The sequence below is a fragment of the Chironomus tepperi genome, unplaced genomic scaffold (assembly GCF_022539635.2).
Source record: "Chironomus tepperi strain 1889 unplaced genomic scaffold, CSIRO-AGI_Ctep_v1 contig_152, whole genome shotgun sequence".
Lineage (NCBI taxonomy): Eukaryota > Metazoa > Arthropoda > Insecta > Diptera > Chironomidae > Chironomus > Chironomus tepperi.
The window spans coordinates 1-11,312 of NW_027226274.1; the positions used below are offsets into that span (position 1 = coordinate 1).

The following is an 11,312-nucleotide window of genomic DNA, read 5'->3' on the forward strand; positions in this document are numbered from 1 at the left end:
TATTACTTTGATACAATATTAGATTCAGAGTTCTTGAGGATCGATAAAATCTTTGATGTTCCAAAATCATTTTTTTGGGATTTCAGAAAATCATAATTTTTTCGATCTTACGTAAATCACATGTATGATTTTTTTACGTAACGAAGATCATTTTCAAAAAATGATCTTTTCTACGTAAAACATTTGTTTACAAATTGAGTAATAATAACTATGCTCATTAGTACTTAAACACTTCAGTATGATTTATTTCTACAGCATTTTTAGATGATTATCAAGTCGTTTTTGAATCTATTTACACTGCTTTAAGTACTAAAATTAGCTGAATTCCTCATTCAAAGTGATATGCTCTGGATCATATTTTAGTTAAATTAATCACTTAAAAGGTTTGATTTAATTTAAAATGACTTGATAATCATCTGAAATTCTATCTAGAATTTATTTACACGGTTTTATGCTTAATGTAACTAAATATATGATCCAGAACATATCACTTTGAAATGAAAATTCTGCTAATTTTAGTACTTAAAGCAGTGTAAATAGATTCAAAACGACTTGATAATCATCTAAAAATGCTGTAGAAATAAATCATGCTAAGTATTTAAGTACTAATGAGCATAATTGTTCATTACCATAATTTGTAAACAAAAAGATTTTACGTAGAAAAGATCATTTTGAAAATGATCTTCGCTACGTAAAAAAAATCATACGTAATGATTTACGTAAGATCTAAAAAATCATGATTTTTTGAGATCACAAAAAAAAATGATTTTGGAAAATCAAAGATTTTTTCGATCTTCACGAACTCTGATTAGATTAGATGGAATCGGATCTCAAGCCAGAATCAAGTCAATTTGGAGAAGGATTTTCTTTCATTTCTAAATCATGTGCTTTACAGGAAATTACTATAATTGTCAAAGGTAGTCAAACACTGCTTTAGTTGGTTTGGATATAACGCCCTACTAAATGTAAGTTATTTTATCTAAGTCTGGAGAAAAACATGAAAAGAATTTACTTTAAATTAATCAAAAACATCCATTTTTTGGCAAGAAATGCCTGTGAAATTCACTGAATGATTTAAACCTACATACAATACAAAAACCCCTAAACCATAAGCCCTTCCAAGAATGAACTTTTTTTGAGAATTAAATTTTTATTAAGTCACAACATTTTGGCATTTTGGCTTACCCAACCTCCACACAACCTTTAAATTTTCTTATCATTAAAATTCTAATTAATTTCACCAAATTATCACAAAAAACCTTTAAATTAGATACTTTAAATTCACTGTTCATTAGACATGATTTAATTTCAATGGTCAGTGCTCTCAATGTTTTTCATTTATCGAGTTCATCGAGTATTTTTCAGCAAAAATTTTTCGTTTAATGCTTTTTGTGCTTATGTTAAGAATCTTGATGGTGTTCATGGACAAAACGAATTATTTTTTTATGATTTCTAATAAAGCTCATTATATTTGCCAAGTATAAAAGAAGCCACAATACGATCATTTACTAACAGTCTATTTGTGGCAGAACTCAAGAACTCAAGTAAAACATACGAAGCATAATGAAACTTTTAGTGGTAAATTTGACTATCCAAATTAAGTTTTTGGTCAATTAAATTAATTTAACATATTATTTTAAGGTATTCGTTGCATTTTTGGCAGTTGTCGCTGCACTACCACATGAACTTAGTCACGGATATAAAGTTCAAGTGAAGCACGATTTACATCATTATCCAGTCCATCAGCCACTTGTCCACGAGCCAGAATATTACCACAAACATCATGATGAAGATTTCCATGCTTATCCAAAGTATAAATTTGAGTATGGTGTAAAAGATCCACATACTGGTGACCACAAGAGTCAATGGGAAATTAGAGATGGTGATGTTGTTAAGGGTGAATATACTTTAGATGAAGCTGATGGAACTAAGCGTATTGTCTCATATGAAGCTAACGATAAAACTGGATTTAATGCTGTCGTCAAGAAGATTGGACATGCTGTTCATCCAGAACACTATAAACAACATGGATATGGATATTAAATAAGTTTTAATTAGACCCAAAGATGTCTTATGAGTTTGTGTGATAATTTATTTTTATGAGCAATGCAATAAAGATGCAATTTTGAAGAATTGAAAATCAGACCCTAACTGTCATTTAGTCAACTTAATGAATATATCAGAATAGAGTTCAATTAAACTTTCAATTCAACAAAATGCTTCATGATTCATAATTACTAATAATTCTCCTCTATAATTAAATTTTATGCATAATTCCCAAATGCCTACTTACACTTCATGTGATTCTCTAATTATTTTAATGCGTAGATTGAATCATTACAATTTCAATTAGTAAATCTTAGGCTTAGATTCAATTATTGAAATTTGCAATTTAATTATTACTTTAATAAATAAACAAATTGATAAATAGAAATTTTCATCAAAGCTCTTAGTTATCTCTTTGGCAACAGTGATGATTTGTAGAGGAAGTAACCTTTTGATCAATCGAGAGTAAAATTCGGAATTTCAATGAAATGTGCATAAAGTTAATTATTGTGGTTATAAAATGAGCTTCTTCATTTTAATCTGTCTACATACATTTTTTACATTCATAATTTTATTGGTTATTTGAAGCAATAAAATATGAACTTGCAACTTTAATATGGACTATCCCGAACAGTACAATTTGTTCACTAGGGCACAGTTTTGATGTCGTATCAAGAGTAAGGCGCCAAGTATCCTTAACGGCACCATGAAGGTAGATTTAAATCAATTTTTACTGCGAAGAAATACAGTTCACCGCATTGTGTCACTCGGGCTAATTTTCATGAAATTCATAACAACATAAAAATTAACTAATTTGAAAATTCATCTTGTGCGTCAATGATACATAAATGAAAATACACTTTCAATAGACAATAAAATTAGGGGCCATTTACATGTGTAATTCATCAAAATAACATCTTTTTAGTATTCTTAGTATTGTCGGTAAAAAACTGCATATGTAAGCAGAGTTTGCATGCAGGAAAAAATAATCATCGAATTCCTGCTGAAACTTGACCACCGCAGGTGGCCACTGCTTTTGATAACCCACTTTGCCGGTTACCTCATTTCACAAGCTACGGAAAGGGTCATCGTAGTAAGGCAAACTGGTAATAGGCAAAATCCTATTTTTGCCTACTATGCTCCTTGCTTAAAACACATCAGCAGATACTTGAAACTGATTTAAATCAAAGAGGAATGAAGTAAAGTAAGCTCTTCGACTTCGACTCTTTATAAAATATGCAAATAATTTTACAATTTTCGGCTTTCAAGACTTTCCTTCATGAGAGTAACCCTAGTGAAGTATATATAAAACGAAACTAAGACAGTAAACACTGTACCTTGATTTTCAAACGATTTCAGGCTAGATTTACTATTGAATTAAAAATGCAAAGGAAATTTTCATGCGATAACAAATGATAGATACAGTTTTTATAGTCTTTTAAATTCACATCATATTAACATTAGATCTTAATTACTTAATATCCTCCGAAAGCTCCGCCATGTGAATGGTGAGCATGACCAATCTTCTCAACTTTAGCGTGGAATCCAGTCTTTCCATCAGCATGGTAGCTAACCTTACGAATTGTACCTAAAATATAAAATTTATCAACAGTTAAAGCTTTGAGCTTTTTTGTTAAGGAACAAGATTTTACCATCAGCTTCATCTAATGTGTATTCTCCCTTAACAAGATCTCCATCACGTGTTTCCCATTGGCTTTTGTGGTCATGGGTATGTGGGTCCTTAACTCCATATTCGAACTTGTACTTTGGATAGGCATAATAATCTCCCTTAATGTCACCGTTCCATAATCCTTCACCTCCTTCGATTCCGTATGATCCATATGATGAACCAATTCCATAGCTACTTCCATATCCACCTTCATAGCCACTTCCATAGCCACCTTCAATGCCACTTGCATAGCTACTTCCATATCCACCTTCATAGGCACCTCCATAGCCACCTCCAATACCGCTGCCATAGCTACTTCCATATTCACTTCCATATCCACTGCCATAACCAATTGATCCAAATTTGTCTGATCTCTTGGTGTAGCTGATTGAACCGGCTGAGGCAGCAGCGATGAAGGCGAGAGCAATTGAGATCTGATTAAAGGATTAAAAGTTAAAGAATCAGGACTGAAATTAACAGGTGTTAGATACTTACTTTAACTGGATTCATTTTTGATTGATTTTTTTATTGTTTAAACTTTGAATTCTTAAAGCTGATTGATGATTTTGGTAGTAGAATTCACACCTTTTATATTGATCGGCACCGCAAACCTTCAATGCCCTCCAAAAAGAACCATCGATACACAAAATTCGCATAATGTGCAACATACTTGTTCCTTAATGCATCATTGAGTATTCTTAGTTTCACTTTAAATTTCTAAATTAATTCAACTTGCAGCTGTTACTTAATTAGCAAGCATACTCGAGTTCTGACGTTTTTTGTACTCATACCTGCTCATACATAGCCCATTACCACTAAATTTATTAATTTATTTACGATGAGCATTACAACAATGTTAACTCACCAGATTGCAGTAAAAAATATTCAATAAAGCAACAAAAGAAGAATTTCCAACAAAATTTCTTTCCACGTCTGCGGCAATAAAAAAACAAGTTTTGGATTATTAATTATGCTTCCGCAAAGCGCTTTTTATTTATGGATTATTTTTTTATTCTTAATTTTTAATATTTATTGACTGCTAATATGAGTTAAATAATAAAGCCGTGCATTTAATCCGTAATATGTTTGCGGCTGGTCTGTAATGAAATAATGAAACTACATGCACATATTATGCAAAAAAACAAACTTGAATTTGAGATAACATAACAAGATCGTTTGTTGGTTTATTTTGACAAGTTGTTGACAGGAGAAATGGTTCGAGGTTCCAAGTAAGTCTAGAATGTATGATGTGTAGGAATATTGAGGGACTATTCACTGATTATGTTACGTGAAAAATCTATTTTTTGGCACCCACCACCCTACACTATCTCTAAGTGCCATTCATCAAAATCTCGATGGGAAATCTCAACTTCCTATCCCCTCACTCCCACTGCCTTCTCCCCACCCCACGTCTAAGAGCCTTACGTAATAAGTGAGGCCGCTCACTAAGTCATATTCAAATTTACCAATGCATAAGCCCCAAAATCTCCACAAAACCCCCAAAATGCTCACACTACTATGCTCTCAAACAACTGCTTTTCATCCAAAAAATCACCCAAAAAAATTTCATCAGATCCAATTCCAAAATACCTAATAATTCAAACAAATAAACTCTTATTGAATGAAGAGAATTACGAATTCGATTTGTGAGTTGCACATACGAAAATGTTTGTTAGTAAGGTAGTAGTTATGGTTAGGTATGATCGTTGACTATATAAGTGGAGGAAAATTGGATGTCTTGTATCAGTTCAGTGTTTGCTTTTAATTAAACAGTACAAGTGGAAAAACTTTAAAAAAAAATCAGAAAAAATTTACCAAAATGAAAACTTTCACACTTTTGATTGCTTTTGGACTTATTGCCGCTGCTGCCGCTTATGGTGGATCAAGTTACGTATCAAGACACGACCATAATATTCCCGGACATGAACAAGAACATGGACATGAGGAACATCATGATTATTATCATCATCCAGCTTATAAATTTGAATATGGAGTAAAGGACCCACATACAAAGGATCACCATAGCCAATGGGAGCACCGTGATGGAGATGTTGTCAAGGGAGAATACTCATTAGATGAAGCTGATGGCACAAAGCGTGTTGTCAAATACTCATCAGATAAGCACTCAGGTTTCCAAGCTCATGTTGAAAGAATTGGACATGCTGATCATCCAGTACATTATGGTCATCATGATGAACATCATTATTAAATTTTAATCAATCAACAACCAAAGATTGTGATACGAATATTAGCTGTAGATAAAAGAAATACACTGTAAATAGCATTTTTTGCAATAGTCGAGACTATTAATCAACTACAAGTCATGGAAGCTCAGGAATAGTCCTAAAAGATCTAGTTATTGTACCTTATGCATTTAAGGGATTCTTCGGAATTGATCTTGAGTTTTCATGGCTTGAACAAACCCCCCAAAAAATATGCATAGCTGTAAAATATATTTTGTCATGAGAATTAATACATGAAGAGAATAAAATTTTATACTTTTAATGCACAAATAAGTTACTGCCTTCTTATTAACTCGTTTTGAAATTTCTTTTCGTTTGTTATGTTAATAGCACAAACAGCAGCTATAAAGGTAATGTATTATATGCGATATATTCAAAAGAAGGAATCTCGTCTTTCCTATTGAGCTAAAGCGCATTAAATGAGACAGGAAAGTTTTATTTTATCAGCTATAGACAGATTAATCATGCCAATTTCCTAATTGATTATTTAATTTCTCAGAATATGGGAATTATGTAATTCGACTTGTGTGCATTTGACTATTAATCTTGAATATTTTATGGAGCAATTCCCATTTAAAGTTATTGAGCTTCCGCATTTTGTTTCGACCAGAAAAATATTCCACGCTTGTGAATACTTATTGAGATGTTGGATTTTATTCGTCGTTAATGTTTGATACATGGCAAGAAATTTTCAGATAATTTTTACCATAAAAATCAATGGGAAGTGATTCCCATGTCTGTAAATGCAGCGACTGAATTGAAAATGATTTTTGCTTCATGACCATAGATGCTTATTAGTATCATATCGAGTATGTGTCAAAAGTACGAGAAACTAGTTCATGTGTACAGTCAGTCTTAAGTTCGTTCAAAGCTGCATCCCTGCAGACATTAAACGAGGTGCACTGCAGCTTTGGACAAACTATGAGTTACCGTCGAAAACTGCAGGCCTATGTACGCATCTAAAATGTAGACAAACGGTTCTTAACAGGATCCTTGTCTCAAGTCATTTATAAAAGTTCCTTATAGCGGATTCAAAGTGGGAATCGAATTTATTCAGTTCACGTGTTACTACCACTGAGCTCTCGGGGGTCATTTGAATATTCGTCAAAGTGCCATATATAAATTATACATTTTCTGTATCCCCCCTTACTACTGCACTCCTATCCAGCTGCTATGCTATGATAAACCGTTGATAGGCCATTACCGGAATCACATTCTAACTAATTGTTTTCTTTGAGTATCAAAGCTAACTAATGTAGATTTCAAATCCATAAACCCCGAACAGACAAGGAGTAAACTCATGAGTATGCTTACAAAATGTAGCATGCTTAATTAAGGGATATATTGGTTGAAAAATTATTTTCACAAATATCAAAACTTCACTTTAATACAAGTAAATGCTGATGCTGATAATGTTGTCTAATGCCACAAACTCCTTAAAATAATAAAACATTTGCATTACAGTTTAAAGAAATTTATAAATTTTATTTTTCAATAAATTATTTTTTCACGAACAATAGGTACTATTCATTTTAAATCCTTCGATTTATCTCCTGAATATTGACATTTTAATGATGATATCCATATGCACTTGAAGCATAAGCATGTCCATGAGCGTATGGTTGATAGTGATGAGCATGACCGATTTTCTTAACAACAGCATTGAATCCGGTCTTGTCACTTGCAGCATATGAGACGACACGCTTTGTACCTTTAATGGAAATAAATAAATCAATGCACAGAGTATGTGTGGATATAGATGTTAAAACTAACCATCAGCTTCATCTAATGTATATTCTCCTTTAACAACATCACCATCTCTGACTTCCCATTGGCTTTTGTGATCACCTGTATGAGCATCCTTAACTCCATATTCAAAATTGTATTTTGGATAATGATGATAATCCTTGTGATAATGTGGAGCATAACCTGAAGAATAAATTGGATTCCAGCTGTGTTCAATTGGCGCTGCATGAGCTCCATATACAACAGGTGAAGAAATTAACAATGGAGCTGAATGATGATGGTAGTCGTGATGATTTAATCCTCCATCCTGTCTGCTTACATAGCTTACTGCTGAGTGAGCATTTGCAATGCCAGCAAGAATAGCGAATGTGATGAGAATCTAAAGGAAATAGAATTTGTATTTTATTTATAGAACTTTAAGGTATTTTGTAAAGGAACTTACTTTAATTGAACTCATGATTCTAAAACTTTTTTGAATTGTTTGCTGTTGCTTTACCAAAACTGAATAAGTAACTGATGCCAAATGTCAGATTTTTACGCGTTTTTATATTATCCGTAATGACCATACATGCCTTAAATTTTAAATTCTATCCGACATTGAAATTATTAGATTTTCACTTTTTTTAATTCGACAACAAAACAACAAAAAAATTCCATTGAATTATTTAATAAAGCGGCAATAAAACAATTAAATATATTTTAATGTGTGTATTATGTTCATGATCAATTGCAATAAAAATCTATAAAGAGCAATGGCAGTTGAAACTGACCACCAAAAATTAAATGAATATAAAATAACTTCGAAAAAATCAACTGTAACATTGTCATTCGTATTCGAGGTTTTAAAGTAGAAAATTTAATTGTGAAAATTTTTTAATGACCAATAAGTATGAGCCCTTCAGGTCAATAGTCTGATAAGTTGGATTTTTAAACAGATTTTGGCTTGGTATTTGTCCAAATTAACAAAAGAAGGTCTGCAGAAGTTCCATTTAATAAGGTATTCAAATCTGACATTAAAGATGATAAAACAGCACGTGGATGAAAAGAGGAGTCTATCGATATAGACAATATTGCACTTGGTATTGGGGATTTAGATATAGAAACCAATTTTAGACGTTATTTGAGGAAGAACATGGATCAAAATTGATTTGTAAGAACAGCGAAGTATGTAAGTAAGTTAATAAGTAGTTATTCATAAGGTTTAAATAAAACCAATTTCCGTCTTATTCTATACAAATAAATGCATAAATAATCAATCCAAATGCTCTGTTATATTTTTTGTAATAATATGCAGACAATTCCTGATTGTCTTAAATTTATAGTGCGTTGTTCCTTTTTTGATGAAAGCATCAAATATTTTTGATAAAATCCTGAAGATGTAGAGAAGTACCTAAAAGGCAATGCTTAAACGACAATCAGCATACTTATCTAAAGGAGGATACTCATGACCTTTTCAATATATATTACCCGAGTGGACACGTAACTAGTTAAATACTTGACATTTACTAGCCTTTGAATTACCAGTTACTTACCAATGAACTAGACTTTGGAACTTGACATAGGGACGACTAATGACATATTTGGAACGTTCCATTTAACTAGACATATGTACAGTACTTATGTATAGTTAATGTCTAGTCAACCATAACCGTTTAACGGACACGGAATTTGACATGGAAGTTTTATGTATGAATATGAATTTATTTGTTAATTTAATTATTTTGGAAAAAGCAGAATTACACTTTCGAAGCTGCCATAAAAAAATTAGCATTTTAGTAAGTCACAAAGTAACTAACTATTGCACTTTGGTAAAAGTCGTTGGATGCACACCATTCATTTAATTCTTTAAACATGTATTGAAAATGTGTGCAGAAAAAAAATTGCACTTATAAAAGTGATTTCTGATTGCACTTGTGAAGTATAAGGTTTCATACAAATTTCTTTTTGTGATTTCTGCTTGCGCTTGTGAAGTATATGGTTTCAGAAAAATTTCTTTAGAAATTAACTTTCCATATGTCTAGTTAAAGTCTAGTTAATGTCTTGTTACATTGTCAAGACATTTTTGGCAAGATAAATGGCTAGTCGAATCATGTCTAATACTAGATCTTGACTAGCTGTGTCCACTCGGGTTAGTTCAATATTTAGCATGTTCAATTTTGTGAACATAATCATCCAAAATTAGTAGATTGTAGGTCTAGTTTTAAACTAGCAGAGTTTGAGGCTGACTTAAATTTTGTATGAAAAAGTCAAATTCAAATCCATACAAAATTCAAGTCGACTTCTAGCTCTGTTAACTAGACGTTATGTCAAGTTTTCCATTCGAGATAAGCATGTTCCTTGTCAGTTTGGGAATAATTATAGTTAATTATTACTCTAATATAATTTCGATCAGAACTCTGAGTCGGCTTGACTTTTCCATATGAAATTCGAATCTACTTCAAGCTCTGACTTTGATACTACAAACTATAGATTCAAAGATTAAAGAAGAAAGATCCACATCAAATACCATATTTCTCAATACTTAGTTTCTAATAAGATACTTTGTAGAGCTCTGATTGACGACCTGAAATGCAATTTATTAAAGAATTTTAAAATAATTTCCTAATAAATTCCGCACGCATTACCATCCTCAATATACATATTTCCATGCAAAAATAAATTATATTAAATTCAATCAATTTTAATGAGCAGCATAATTAACAGCAAACAAATATCAACAATACTAACTAACCTGTTATAAAACTATAACATTTCATAATCACTAATATATACATAATCACTGACCTAGTACAAGGTAATTGTTTCTTACAGCAAAGCGCATTTTTATTTTCTCTTCTCTTTTCTTCTCATGTTGATGCTGCTGCTCACAGTAGCAATTTTTTCCTCAAAATGTAGTATTTTATTCACACATCAATGTTGTTCATACAGGTATTTATAATTGTTGAATGAATAAAGTTGAAGAGAAATGGAAGAAAATTGAAGATAATTGTGAATGTTTGCACTCACCGTATATATCATTTGATTTTATATGCTGTGTGACTTGACTATGTATTTTACATTTCGACGTAATTAAATAAATGATTTATAGAAATTAATTACAGTCGGTATAATGAAGTGAAAATTTTATAGTTTTGCATTGTATTGACAGTTTTATTCAAGTTTGTTGGTTTTAATTGATGTCGAGCTTAAAGGAGACTTGAATTTTGTATTCAAGCTATTCGACTCAATTTGACTTTTCGATTCGAAATCTATGTCGACTTCGAGATCTGATTTTATGTGTTTGGAGTGTAATGGATTATTAAACAGTATACAATAAAATTTAGTGATCAGCATATGCAACAAAGAATTGCAAAATCAAAACTAATCCATGTATTTCATAAAAACATTGGAAATACATAATGATGAATATTAATTTAACTTTTTGTCACGTACGCCGATGTGAATATTCATTCCTGTTTTCAAACATAATATTAAGCTTAGTATAACATAGCAACAAACATTTAAAAAGCACTGTAGATAGATAAACATCATCAAAAATATTTTTCTAAACTTCAATAAGTGGTCGATTGTATAGAACATGCATCAAATAAATTCTCTGAACTTATCAC

At 31.5% G+C, this 11,312-nt stretch overlaps 4 protein-coding genes across 4 annotated transcripts; 2 read left to right on the forward strand and 2 right to left on the reverse strand.

The window, feature by feature from the left end:
* Positions 1 to 1,563: 1,563 nt before the first annotated feature.
* On the forward strand, positions 1,564 to 2,043 carry LOC139087965 (cuticle protein 19-like). Its single transcript, XM_070636941.1, has 2 exons — positions 1,564 to 1,578; positions 1,642 to 2,043. Exons 1-2 carry the CDS (start codon positions 1,564 to 1,566, stop codon positions 2,041 to 2,043), a joined length of 417 nt encoding a protein of 138 aa, XP_070493042.1.
* Positions 2,044 to 3,521: 1,478 nt separating this feature from the next.
* On the reverse strand, positions 3,522 to 4,225 carry LOC139087961 (keratin-associated protein 21-1-like). The gene is made up of 3 exons (XM_070636936.1): positions 4,211 to 4,225; positions 3,699 to 4,149; positions 3,522 to 3,634 (listed from the first exon to the last, which is right to left on the reverse strand). The coding sequence occupies exons 1-3, from the start codon at positions 4,223 to 4,225 to the stop codon at positions 3,522 to 3,524; spliced, it is 579 nt and encodes a 192-aa protein (XP_070493037.1).
* Positions 4,226 to 5,534: 1,309 nt separating this feature from the next.
* On the forward strand, positions 5,535 to 5,924 carry LOC139087962 (cuticle protein 19-like). The gene has a single exon (XM_070636938.1). The coding sequence runs from the start codon at positions 5,535 to 5,537 to the stop codon at positions 5,922 to 5,924; it is 390 nt and encodes a 129-aa protein (XP_070493039.1).
* Positions 5,925 to 7,526: 1,602 nt separating this feature from the next.
* Positions 7,527 to 8,227, reverse strand: LOC139087963 (cuticle protein 7-like). The gene is made up of 3 exons (XM_070636939.1): positions 8,147 to 8,227; positions 7,732 to 8,083; positions 7,527 to 7,669 (listed from the first exon to the last, which is right to left on the reverse strand). The coding sequence occupies exons 1-3, from the start codon at positions 8,159 to 8,161 to the stop codon at positions 7,527 to 7,529; spliced, it is 510 nt and encodes a 169-aa protein (XP_070493040.1). The 5' UTR covers positions 8,162 to 8,227.
* Between the last annotated feature and the right edge of the window lie 3,085 nt (positions 8,228 to 11,312).

What these genes read in the sequence shown, in the direction of transcription:
- LOC139087963 (XM_070636939.1), bottom strand. An exon ending in TACATTAGATGAAGCTGATG is followed by an intron (nt 7,670 to 7,731) that starts GTTAGTTTTAAC and finishes TTTCCATTAAAG; the next exon opens with GTACAAAGCGTGTCGTCTCA.
- LOC139087961 (XM_070636936.1), bottom strand. An exon ending in CACATTAGATGAAGCTGATG is followed by an intron (nt 3,635 to 3,698) that starts GTAAAATCTTGT and finishes TTTATATTTTAG; the next exon opens with GTACAATTCGTAAGGTTAGC.
- LOC139087962 (XM_070636938.1), top strand. Translation starts at nt 5,535, where the DNA reads ATGAAAACTTTCACACTTTTGATTGCTTTTGGACTTATTGCCGCTGCT.